Raw genomic sequence first — 13839 nt, forward strand, 5'->3', positions numbered from 1 at the left:
ATTCAGGGCTGGACAAGGGCCCCCATTTTCCAGCCCTAAGCAAACAGACTTTTTCTATCCAAACTGCACTCCCTTAATATAAGCTAGACAGGAGAAAAGCAGTTTTTCTGTCATTTCATGTAATCTGGGCCTCTTCAGGAGTGGACTTCTGCCACTTTTGCCTAGAACTGGAATGACTACATTCATTTCTTAATACGTTCATTCATTCACTAATCAACATTGAAGTCGGCCAAGTCCTGGGAGGTGGAGCAAGATGGTGGCCAGTAACAGCTTCCCTGCAACTGGGCACAGTGAGTCTGGGGAGATAAGGCATCTCTGGCTGGTGGGATCTGCCTATAAGCATCCCTTTGAGAATACAGGGAGTCAGCAAGGGACTTCTGGACCTCAAGAGGAGGACAAAAACAGTGGAAAACTGGCAAGTGGTTGCGTGCGTTCAGTAAACCTAATCCCACCGGCAGCCGTAAGTACAAGCAGCAGCGAGACTGCAAACGGGAAAGGCCTTAACTGTGAACTGTTTTGGTGTTTTTGGACTTGGCACTCAGTTGAACTGTCTTGGGAAAGCTTGGGCAGGAGTGTGGAGAACTTTGGGCATTGTCTAGGGCCACAGACTGAGTTCCTGAGCCAGACGGAGCTAATAGTGTTCAGCTGTGGGCCGCGGGGAGCCATTGTGAGAGAACTGCCCTGGCAACCTCTGCCCTCAGGGTCACAGAGCAAGGATTGGGTGGGACCTAGTAACCTAGTAACTGAGCAGCCTAAAGGTGGGGACTGAGCTACCTTATAGCCTTATCCCTCAGGGGCAGAGTGAGACTGGTTTTGGCACACTGGAGCCTCAGGCCATTGCCCTGGGTAGAGTGCCATGGCATCACAGCTAATAGCAACCTCAAACTCCTGGACTTGGCACTGCCCAGACTTCCATAAGAGCTGCATCGTGACCCTCAACCCCTGACCCACACCCACCGGGCTTCTGCAGGCCCTGACCAGGAACTGAGGGAGCCACGCAACCCTGCGTCCTCCCTCCTGTACACTCCCTGCCTCCACACTGGCCCACTGGTCTGGCCAGGGACTCTGGTAGCCGCGTGCCTCTGGAGCCCTCCCTGCCTCTGCACAGAGCCCTTCTCCTGGCCAGAGACTGCTGGAGCCTTGGGCTCTCTGTGCCAAACTCACTGGGCGCCAGGCACTCCCAGAACCATGTGCACCACCTCCCGCCCTGTTGCTGGATCCAGTTGTGTCACACTCTGGAGCTGCTTCCACAACCAGAACTCCCTGGCTGGGGTATCCCCAGAGGAATAACATAGGGTCACTCCCTACAAAAATCCAGCAACAATAGAGTGATCCCACTGGGGTCTAATCTTGAAGAGATACCTCCCCAAATCTGAGGACAGCCAGAGGCAATGGTGAAAAACAATCATGAGGTGAAATCAACAGAAAAACTCTGGCAATATGAATAATCAGAGTAGATCAACTCCCCCAAGGATCAATGGGGAAGACACAGCACAAGATCCCATGCACAAACAAATAGCTGAGATGTCAGAAATCAAATTCAGAATCTGGATAGCAAATAAGATTGAATTAGAATTCCAAGCAGTAACCCAAAAGATATCTCAAGAATTCAATGAATTCAAAGACCAAATGACCAAAGATTTTGACGCATTGAGACAAGAAGTTGCAGCCCTCAAATATCTGAGAAACACAGTAGAATCCCTCAGTAAGACTCTGAGGAGCAAGCAGAAGAAAGGATTTCTGACATTGAAGACAAAGCTTTTGAACACTCCCAAACTCTCAAAGAGGAAGAGAAATGGAGGGCAAAAACAGATCACTCTCTCAGAGAGCTCTGGGATAATTTGAAGAAAACTAATATTCATCTTATAGGGATCCTCGAAAGTGATGAAGTGGCTTCACAAGGCACAGAGTCTTTTCTCCATAAGATAATGAAGGAGAACTTTCCAGACATGGCAAGAGATTCCGAAATTCAGATAGCAGATAGTTTCAGAACTCCAGCACGAATCAACCCAAGTAAGATATCCCCCAGACACATCATAATCAATTTCAGTAAAGTTAACAAAGGAGAAAATGCTGAAAGCAGCCAGACAAAAGAAAACCATCATCCCCAAAAGCAAGAATATTAGAATAACTGCAGATCTCTCTGCTGAAACCTTTCAAGCTAGAAGAGGATGGTCATTGACTTTTAATCTCCTAAAACAAAATAATTTTCAACCCAGTATCCTGTACCCAGCTAAACTGAGTTTCATTTATGACGGAGAAATTAAATACATCAATGACATTCACATGTTGAAAAAATTTGCCATAACTAAACCAGCTCTCCAGGATATTCTCAGACCTATCCTCCATAAAGACCAGCATAATCTTTCACCACAAAATTAAACCCACCCAGAAAATTTTGATCAAATTCCAACTTCCACAGTCGCAAAAGGATTAAAAATGTCCACTGGACTCTCAAAAGGCTTATGAATATTCTCAATTAATGTGAATGGTTTAAACTCAAAGCTCGTGAACCACTCAGGGACCAAGAGCTTTTCTTTTTTTTTTTTTTTTGGCCGGGGCTGGGTTTGAACCTGCCACCTCCGGCATATGGGACCAGCGCCCTACTCCTTGAGCCACAGGCGCCGCCCTAATGTGAATGGTTTAAATTGTCCTCTAAAGAGGCATAGGTTGGCTGACTGGATACAAAAACTCAAGCCAGATATCTGCTGCATACAAGAATAGCATCTTACATTAAAAGACAAATATAGACTTAAGGTGAAGGGATGGTCATCTATACTCTAGGCAAATGGAAAGCAGAAAAAAAGCAGGCATTGCTATCCTATTCGCAGACGCAATAGGCTTTAAACCAACTGAAATAAGGAAGGATAAGGATGGACACTTCATATTTGTTAAAGGTAATACTCAAAATGATGAGATTTCACTTATTAATATTTATGCACCCAACTAGAATGCACCTCAATTTATAAGAGAAACTCCAACAGACATGAGCAACTTGATTTCCTCCAGTTCCATAGTAGTTGGAGATTTTAACACCACTTTAGCAGTGCTGGATAGATCCTCCAAAAAGAAGCTAAGCAAAGAAATTTTAGATTTAAACTTAACCATTCAACATCTGGACTTAACAGACATCTACAAAACATTTCATCCCAACAAAACTGAATACACATTCTTCTCATCAGCCCACAGAACATACTCCAAAATCGACCACATCCTAGGCCACAAATCTACCTCAGCAAATTTAAAAAAATAGAAATTATTCCTTGCATCTTCTCAGACCATCATGGAATAAAAGTTGAACTCAATAACAGGAAGAACCTGCATACCCATACAAAAACATGGAAGCTAAACAACCTTATGCTGAAGGATAGATGGGTTATAGACAAGATTAAGAAGGAAATCACCAAATTTTTGGAACAGAACAACAATCAAAACATGAATTACCATAACCTCTGGGATAATGCAAAGGCAGTCCTAAGAGGGAAATTTATAGCACTAATAGCCTTCCTCAAGAAAACGGAAAGAGAGGAAGTTAATAACTTAATGGGACATCGCAAGCAAATGGAGAAGGAAAAACACTCCAACCCCAAACCCAGCAGAAGAAAAGAAATAGCCAAAATCAGAGCAGAACTAAATGAAATTGAAAACAAAAGAATTATACAATAGATCAATAAATCCAAAAGTTGGTTTTTTGAAAAGATCAATAAAATACATAAACCTTTGGCCAACCTAACCAGGAAAAAAAGAGTAAAATCTCTAATTTCATCAATCAGAAATGGTAATGATGAAATAACAACAGACCCCTCAGAAATTCAAAAACTCCTTAATGAATACTACAAGAAACTCTACTCTCAGAAATATGAAAATTTGAAAGAAATCGACCAATACCTAGGAGTATGCCACCTACCAAGACTTAGCCAGAATGAAGTGGAAATGTTGAACAGGCCTATATGAAGTTCTGAAATAGCATCAACTATACAAAATCTCCCTAAAAAGAAAAGCCCAGGACCAGATGGCTTTACGTCAGAATTCTACCAAACCTTTAAAGAAGAACTAGTGCCTATATTACTAAACCTCTTCCAAAAAATAGGAAAAGAAGGAATATTACCCAATACATTCTATGAAGCAAACATCACCTTGATCCCCAAACCAGGGAAAGACCCAACAAGAAAAGAAAATTATAGACCAATATCATTAATGAATATTGATGCTAAAATACTCAATAAGATCCTAACAAACAGAATCCAACAACACATCAAAAAAATTATACACCACGACCAAGTGGGATTTATCCCAGGGTCTCAAGGCTGGTTCAATATACGTAAATCTATAAATGTTATCAGCACATAAACAAACTAAAAAATAAGGACCATATGATTCTTTCAATTGATGCAGAAAAAGCTTTTGATAATATCCAGCATCCCTTCGTTATCAGAACACGTAAGCAAATTGGTAAAGAAGGGACATTTCTTAAACTAATAGAGGCCATCTACAGCAAACCCACAGCCAATATCGTATTGAATGGAGTTAAATTGAAATCATTTCCACTTAGATCAGGAACCAGGCAAGGTTGCCCATTGTCTCCATTGCTCTTTAACATTGTCATGGAAGTTTTAGCCATTGCAATTAGGGAAGAAAAGGCGATCAAGGGTATCCACATAGGGTCAGAAGACATCAAACTTTCACTCTTTGCAGATGATATGATCATATATCTGGAAAACACTAGGAATTCTACTACAAAACTTTTAGAAGTGATCAAGGAATACAGCAATGTCTCAGGCTACAAAATCAACACCCATAAGTCTATAGCCTTTATATATACCAACAATAACCAAGCCGAAAAAACAGTCAAGAACTCTATTCCTTTCACAGTAGTGCCAAAGAAGATGAAATATTTGGGAGTATACCTAACAAAGGACATGAAAGATCTCTACAAAGAGAACTATGAAACTTTAAGAAAAGAAATAGCTGAAGATGTTAACAAATGGAAAAACATACCATGCTCATGGCTGGGAAGCATCAACATTGTTAAAATGTCTATACTCCCCAAAGCAATATATAATTTTAATGCAATTCCTATTAAAGCTCCATTGTCATATTTTAAAGATCTTGAAAAAATAATACTTCATTTTATATGGAATCAGAAAAAAACTCAAATAGCCAAAACATTACTCAGCAATAAAAACACAGCAGATGAAATCACGCTACCAGATCTCAGACTATACTATAAATCGATAGTGATCAAAACAGCATGGTACTGGCACAAAAACAGAGAAGTAGATGTCTGGAACAGAATAGAGAACCAAGAGATGAATCCAGCTACTTACCATGATTTGATCTTTGACAAGCCAATTAAAAACATTCAGTGGGGAAAAGATTCCCTATTTAACAAATGGTGCTGGGTGAACAGGCTGGCAACCTGTAGAAGATTGAAACTGGACCCACACCTTTCACCATTAACTAAGATAGACTCGCACTGGATAAAAGATTTAAAGTTAAGACATAAAACTATAAAAATACTTGAAAAGTGCAGGGAAAACTCTTGAAGGAATCGGCCTGGGTGAATATTTATGAGGAGGACTCCCCAGGCAATTGAAGCAGTATCCAAAATACACTACTGGGACCTGATCAAACTAAAAAGCTTCTGCACAGCCAAGAAGATAATAAGTAAAGCAAGCAGACAGCCCTCAGAATGGGAGAAAATGTTTGTAGGTTATACCTCCAATAAAGGTCTAATAACCAGAATCCACAGAGAACTCAAATATATTAGCAAGAAAAGAACACGTGATCCCATCTCAGGGTGGTCAAGGGACTTGAAGAAAAACTTCTCTAAAGAAGACAGACAGGGCGGTGCCTGTGGCTCAGTGAGTAGGGCGTCGGCCCCATATGCCGAGGGTGGTGGGTTCAAACCCAGCCCCGACCAAACTGCAACAACAAAAAAATAGCTGGGCGTTGTGGCAGGCACCTGTAGTCCCAGCTGCTCGGGAGGCTGAGGCAAGAGAACCACATAAGCCCAAGAGCTGGAGGTTGCTGTGAGCCGTGTGACGCCACGGCACTCTACCGAGGGCAGTAAAGTGAGACTCTTTCTCTACAAAAAAAACCCAAACAAACAAGAAGACAGACACATGATCTACAAACACATGAAAAAAAGCTCATCATTCTTAATCATAAGAGAAATGCAAATCAAAACTACTTTGAGATATCACCTAACCCCAGTAAGAGTAGCCCACATAACAAAATCCAAAACCAGAGATGTTGGCGTGGATGTGGAGAAAAGGGCACACTTCTACACTGCTGGTGGGAATGCACACTAATACATTCCTTCTGGAAGGATGTTTGGAGAATACTTAGAGACCTAAAAATAGATTTGCCATTCGATCCTATAATTCCTTTACTAGGTTTATACCCAGAAGACCAAAAATCACAATATAACAAAGACATCTGTACCAGAATGTTTATTGCAGCCCAATTCATAATTGCTAAGTCATGTACAAAGCCCAAGTGCCCATCGACCCATGAATGGACTAGCAAATTGTGGTACATGTATACCACGGAATATGCAGCCTTAAAGAAAGAAGGAGACTTTACCTCTTTCATGTTTACATGGATGGAGCTGGAACATATTCTTTTTAGCAAAGTATCTCAGGAATGGAAGAAAAAGTATCCAATGTACTCAGCCCTACTATGAAACTAAATTATAGCTTTCACATGAAGGCTATAACCCAACTATAGCACAAGACTATGAGGAAAGGGCCAAGGAAGGGGAAGGGAGGGGGGAGGTTAGGGTGGAGGGAGGGTAATAGTGTGGCCACACCTATGGGGCATCTTAGAATGGGTACAGGTGAAACTTACTAAAGGCAGAATACAAATGTCTACACACAATGACTAAGAAAATGCCACGAAGGCTACGTTGAACAGTTTGATGAGAATATTTCGGATTGTATATGAAACCAGCACATTGTACCCCTTAATTGCACTAATGTACACAGCTATGATTTGACAATAAAAAAAATAAAATTAAAAAAAAAAAAAGAAGTTGGCCAAGTCCTAACGAAATGTACTTCTCAAAATCTCCCAATTTATAAGACAGTATAACCCATAGACAAAAAGACCCATGGGAGTCTTCCCACTTGGGTCTCCCCCAGCTCTGCCAGAGGCTCTGGAGTCTTTCATTCCTTCTATTCCTTGCTATCTAATAAATCTTATCTTATCTGATCTCTGTGGTCCATGGGTTCATTCTTTGAATCTCTAAGACCAAGGACCTACGACTGCAGAAAGAAATTCTGTCAACAGTATCAGGGTAATATTTGTTGAATGAGTTTGGGCATGTTCTCTTATTTGTGGGGAGGAAAATTTTGTAAAAATTGGTGTTAATTTTTCTATAAACCTTTGGAAAAATTCATCAATGAAGTCATCTGGTCTTTGGCTTTTCTTTTGGGAAGTTTTGTGATGATTAATTCAATGTCTTCACTTTTAAAGGTATAATTCAGGTGTTCTATTTCTACGGTGAGTTAGTGTTAGTCCTTCGGGTCATTTCATCTAGGTTATGTATTTTACAGCATATGATTGTTCAGAATATTTCCTTACAATTGCTTTTAATTTCTGAAATGATCAGTTGTAATGTCACCCTTTTAATTCCTGATATTAATTAATAATTTTCATCTTTTCTCCTTTCTTCTTAGTCAGTCTAGTTGGAAGTTGGTCAATTTTGTTGATTTTTTTTTTTTTGAGACAGAGTCTCACTTGGTCACACTTGGTAGAGTGCTGTGGGGTCTTAGTTCACAGCAACGTCAAACTCTTGGGTGAAGTGATCCTCTTGACTCAGCTTCACAAACAGCTGGGACTATAGGTGCCCACCACATCACCCAGCTATTTTTTAGAGACACAGTCTCACTTTGACTCAAGCTGGTCTCGAACCTGTGAGCTCAGGCAATCCACTGGACTCAGCCTCCCAGAGTGCTAGGATTACAGGTGTGAGCCACTAGACCATTATTCTTAAAACTCAATCATGGACTACTTCTGAGGCCTTCTGTACATCCATGTACCAGGATGCTATTTACTTAATATTTTACCTTAAATCAGTGGTTCTCAACCTTCCTAATGCCACAACCCTTTAATACAGTTCCTATGGGTCGTGACAGGTTGAGACCCACTGCCTTAAATGGACTAATTAGCTTCTTTTTAAATATGTATGTTAAATATACACCCATATACATTATATGTTTCCATTTTTAATTGTGATTTTATACATTTATTTAATATTTGGGGGGATATATATATATATAAACACATCCTTAAATGAAAAATCAGTATCACTTGCTCTCCATAGAAGAATAAGGAGGGCGGCGCCTGTGGCTCAGTGAGTAGGGCGCCGGCCCCATATGCTGAGGGTGGCGGGTTCGGACCCAGCCCCGGCCAAACTGCAACAAAAAAATAGCCGGGTGTTGTGGCGGGCGCCTGTAGTCCCAGCTACTCGGGAGGCTGAGGCAAGAGAATTGCGTAAGCCCAAGAGTTAGAGGTTGCTGTGAGCTGTGTAACGCCACGGCACTCTACCCGAGGGTGGTACAGTGAGACTCTGTCTCTACAAAAAAAAATAAAAAAAAAAAAAAGAAGAATAAGGAAGTATAAAAACAAAATGAAAAAATTTTAAAGTTATCATATTTTAGTAAGGTTCTCTGGACTAACTTAAGTTACTAGTTAGAGACTTGTATTCTCTGTTAAGCACAGAGATTAGCCAACACTGGAAGATTGATAAAGGTCTATTTTTAAATAGTAGCAAATTGAGACTTTTTTAATTTGTTCAGGAAGAGTGAGAGAATAGGAAAGGGAATACTATTGCAAGTTGATGTAATCTAATGCCATGTCTGTGAATATACAATGGAAAAATCCTTGGAGCTCTGTTACTTACACTTTGGGAGACTCTGCACTAGACTCTAAGCTCCTTCTGGCTCCAGAAGAGCTCTCTGATGCATCCCCTACTTGGCACAGTGTCAGACATTTTCTTCAGGGAAAAGCTTTTTAATGAGTTAGCTGAACATAGAGCCCAAAGCATACTATTGATACCTTTTGAGAATAGCGAGGTCATTGGCTTCAAACATTTCACTGACCAGAGCTTTAGGTACTTATTATTTCTCTGCATTTTAAACTCTGCATCTTTTGGACTTGTTGCAAATGGGAGCTATCCTCCCTCTTGCTGGTTCAAAGGTTTAACTGTGGCTGGGGGCGGAGGATCCTAACACTCTGGAGGCTGAAGCAAGTGGATTGCTTGAGCTCAAGAGACCAGCCAGAGCAAGAGCGAGACCCCATCTCTACTACAAATAGAAAAGTTAGCTAGGTGTGGTTGTGCAGCCTTTAGCCCCAGCTATTCAGGAGGCTGGGGCAGGAGGACGACTTGAACCCAGGAGTTTGAGGTTGCTGTGAGCCATGATGACTCTACTGCATTCTAGCCTGAGCAACAGAGTGAGACTCTGTCTCAAAAAAAAAAAAAAAAAATTAACACTTATTGAAGGAGCTAATAAGTAAAATTAATTATCCCTGGACCTGTGAAGTAGAGGCATGTGTGTATATTCCTCCCCTATCCCAGCTAATGCCCCGCAATCTTCCTTCAGACCCTGTCCCCTCACATCTCTTATCACAGATGCCTCAGGGGAGGCTCCATGCTCGGGAACCTCTCCTGCTCAGATGTTGAGATTATGATCCAGACTTGAGCCGATCGGCCTATCAAATTATCCTGACCCCAGTGATTGGCACAGGATAGGCATGAAATGTAATCAGAGATGAAAAGTTTTCCAGGAATAGTGCCATGGAAGCAGATGCTCTCTCCATGGACCCCGAGAGGATAAAAGCAGTGTCTGCCATCTAGTGGCCATGAAGTTGAGTCTGTTTGTGAATACAGCCCATTCAGAAGAAGAGAAGCTGATGGTGATAGAGGTAGGTGGTAAACAGATGAGAAGACAAAGAATAAATAGAGAAATCGGGTCCTGGTGATATCGCTTGAGCCTCTACATTCAGCACACCTGAAACCAGCCCAACCCCAGATAGATGTTTTCCTTAGGTGAGCTGATGAATTCCCTCTCTTTTTGAAAACAAATTTGAGTTGGACCTAAGTCTTCTCTAGTTCCAAATAACATGGAACCAAAGATCCTGAGAAAACAAAGGCTGGACAGCATATCAGCATTTGAAGATTCTTTAAGAAGTGACTTTAACTGAAACAAAGACCACTTACTGGCCACCAGGACATGTCCCCTCCAGCCAGGAAATAGCCTTTTATGGTGTTTCTTTTGGTCTTCACTGTGGACTGAAACAAAGAAGAGGGTTGTGTGAGGGGAAATGTTAGCAATTAGAGGCGCCACAGAATGGCTTAGGCCAGGGATTAGATTCAGATATCAAATAGTTTGTTTGACCCATGCTTTTTAAGAAAACTTGAATTTGAATGTCTTTAAAGGAAACATAAACTCTCAATACAGCCCCTACTATATCCATGATAACCTATCTGCTCCCCCTAGACATTTGAGTTTTAGACCCATGGCTTGTCTATGATGTCAGCTTTATGCCAGACACTTGCCAAGCATTTTAGAAGCATCATCTCATTTTTAATTCTTGCCAGCCCTTATGAGGTTGATGTTATTAAGCCAATCTGATAGATTAGGCTGATGTCTTAGTCTGTTGGTGCTGCTACAGCAGAAGAACAGAGACTGGGTGATTTATAAACAAGAGAAATTTATTTCTCACTGTTCTGGAGGCTGAGAAGTCCAAGATCAGGTTGGACCTGATCAGCCAGCAAGTTTGGTGTCTGGTGAGGAACTGGTCCTCACAAAGAGTACCTCCTCTACTCCTCCCACAGTGGAGCAATGAAATGGCAAAAAGGGGTTGCCTAGTTCCCTCATGCTTCTGTTACAAAGACTTCTCCTAATACCATTCATCAGGGCTCTGGCCTCCTAACACAATCACCTCCTAAGGCCCCACCTGTTAATACCATCACATTGGTGATTAAGTTTCAACATACGAATTTTGGGAGACACATTCAGACCATAGAAGCTCAGCAGTAAAGCCACTTGCCTAGTGCCACATTCCTGAACAATGGGAGGGCTAGGAATTCAAACCCAGGACCACTTGATTTTGGAGCCCAGGTTCTTAGCAGGTCTATAAAACCATCTTCAGGAGTGAGCCTCTTATTATGGAAAGTGTTCTAATAGAGACATTTTCACCACTAAGTAGCTTGTGTGATCTTGGACAAGTTGTTACCTTCTCTTTGTTGAGGGAATTTTTACTCTGAATGGAAGATGGCACAAAATGGCACCTTTTCAGATCTGCAAATGATCTTATTATAGAAGACAGCCTCTAGGGCGGTGCCTGTGGCTCCAGGAGTAGGGCGCCGGTCCCATATGCCGGAGGTGGCGGGTTCAAACCCAGCCCCGGCCAAAAACCACAAAAAAAAAAAAAAAAAAAAAGAAGAAGAAGAAGACAGCCTCTAGGGCTCCTACCTGCTAAACACTGACCTAGGACTATTTTCTAAGAATAAAGTATACCTTGTGCTGAAAGGAATATGAAAAGTATCATCTAAATCCAAAGCTTTCCAACCAGAGATACATTAGAGTTTCCTGGTTCTCTTGTGAAAACGCAGATCCCAGGACCTCTAACCCTTATCCTAACTTGAACTCTACTCTGAACTCTGATCCTATCTGACTCAAAAGCCCTTATTCATTACAACATCTCATCCATCTCTGTCTATCCTATAAAGGTAAGGGAAACAGAGAAAGGTCAGATCCAGTGGGTGCTATGGCTCACACCTGTAATCCCAGCACTCTGGGAAGCCGAGGCGGGTTGAGTTGAGCCTTGATCTCAGGAGTTCATCTCTAAAAATAGCCGGGCATTATGGCAGGTGCCTGTAGTCCCAGCTACTCAGGAGGCTGAGGCAAGAGAATCGCTTGAACCCAAGAGTTTGAGGTTGCTGTGAGCTATGATGCCATAGCACTCTACCAAGTGAGACTCTTCACCCAAAGGAAATCTAAGTGGTCTCTAAACATATGTAACGATTCCCAGCCTCATCCATGACAAGATAAATGTGCATTAACAATACATTAAGTTGGGCGGCGCCTGTGGCTCAGTCGTAAGGCGCCGGCCCCATATACCGAGGGTGGCGGGTTCAAACCCAGCCCCGGCTGATACTGCAACCAAAAAATAGCCGGGCGTTGTGGCAGGCGCCTGAGGTCCCAGCTACTCAGGAGGCTGAGGCAAGAGAATCGCTTAAGCCCAGGAGTTGGAGGTTGCTGTGAGCTGTGTGAGGCCACGGCACTCTACCGAGGGCCATGAAGTGAGACTCTGTCTCTACAAAAAAAAAAAAAAAATACATTAAGTTATTATTTTTGCCTTTCAGTTTGACAACAATGTAAAAGTTTGGCAACGAGTTTGGTAGGAGTGTGATAAAGCAGATTTTCTCACACCTTACTGACATGTGCACTGTAGGAGGGAAATTTGACAGAAACTACTGTATTACAAGGGCAAGTGTACTTTAACCTGACAATTTTATTACAGGAAATTTATTCTATGGCATAGCTACATTCCAAAATAATGAGTGTACAGGGTTTGTTTATGACAGCATAATTTCTTACAGTAAGAAATGGGAAATTATACAAATGACTCTGAGTAGGATTTTGGCTAAATAAATTACAGTACAATCATTTAAGGGGGTACTGTGAAACTTTGAAGAAGATAAGGAATATTCTTTGTACTGATAAATAAATATATCCGCAAGATACTGTGAAAAAAAAAAGCAAGTTAAAAAAACAGTATTGTAATAAACCACCTTCTGTTTAAGAAAGAGAAAAATAGACACATTAATTTTTCCTTAGATTCACACAAGGAAACTGGGAGAATACACTACTGTACTAACCAGCTAATGATAATGGTTACCTGTGAAGGTAAGAGTAATAGACATTTCATTATATGTCATAACTTATTTTTATTTTTGACCCATGTAACTATATTGACTTTAAATTTTTTTCTCTAAATAATTCTTTTTTTTTGAGACAGAGCCTCAAGCTATCACCCTGGGTAGAGTGCTGTGGTGTCACAGCTCACAGTAACCTCCAACTCTTGAGCTCAAGCGATTCTCTTGCCTCAGCCTCCCAAGTAGCTGAGACTACACGCGCCCACCACAACACATGGCTATTTGTTGTTGATTTTGTTGTTGTCGGTGTCATTGTTGTTTAGCAGGCCCTGGCTGGGTTTAAACCCACCAGCCCCAGTGCATGTGGCTGGCGCCCTAACCACTGAGGTATGGGTGCTGAGCCCTCTAAATAAATTTTTTTTTTTTGAGACAGAGCCTTAAACTTTCACCCTCGGTAGAGTGCTGTGGCATCACAGCTCACAGCAACCTCCAACTCCTGGGCTCAAGCGATTCTCTTGCCTCAGCCTCCCAAGTAGCTGGGACTACAGGCACCCACCACAATGCGTGGCTATTTTTTGGTTGCAGCTGTCATTGTTGTTTGGCAGGCCCAGGCTGGATTCGAATCTGCCAGCTCAGGTGTATGTGGCTGGCGCCTTAGCTGCTTGAGGCACAGGAGCCGAGCCTAAATAAATTTTTTTAAAAAAGAGCATAGGCACTAAAGTAAGGGAGATAGGGGCTCTAACCCCAGCTCTCCAACTTACTAGCAGAGTAAGGATCTTAAATTCTTTGAGCCTGTTTCCTTAACTGTAAAATGAATATAGTAATAGTGTCTTCCTCTAGAAACCTGAGCAAATTACATGATATAACAGAAGTGAAAATGCTTAACACAGCGTCTGACACTTTGTCAACACCCAATGCATTTTTTTTTTTTTTTGAGACAGAGTCTCAAT

The 13839-nt window shown here is 41.6% G+C and overlaps 1 protein-coding gene across 1 annotated transcript in view; it reads right to left on the bottom strand.

The window, feature by feature from the left end:
* Positions 1-13839, bottom strand: part of SLC5A11 (solute carrier family 5 member 11) — a 76372-nt gene that overhangs the window by 51522 nt on the left and 11011 nt on the right. The window contains exon 4 of the mRNA XM_053557464.1: positions 10226-10297. Coding sequence (XP_053413439.1) covers positions 10226-10297 — 72 coding nt within the window. The remainder of the gene's footprint in view (positions 1-10225; positions 10298-13839) is intronic.

The sequence above is a fragment of the Nycticebus coucang genome, chromosome 12 (assembly GCF_027406575.1).
Source record: "Nycticebus coucang isolate mNycCou1 chromosome 12, mNycCou1.pri, whole genome shotgun sequence".
Classification (NCBI taxonomy): domain Eukaryota; kingdom Metazoa; phylum Chordata; class Mammalia; order Primates; family Lorisidae; genus Nycticebus; species Nycticebus coucang.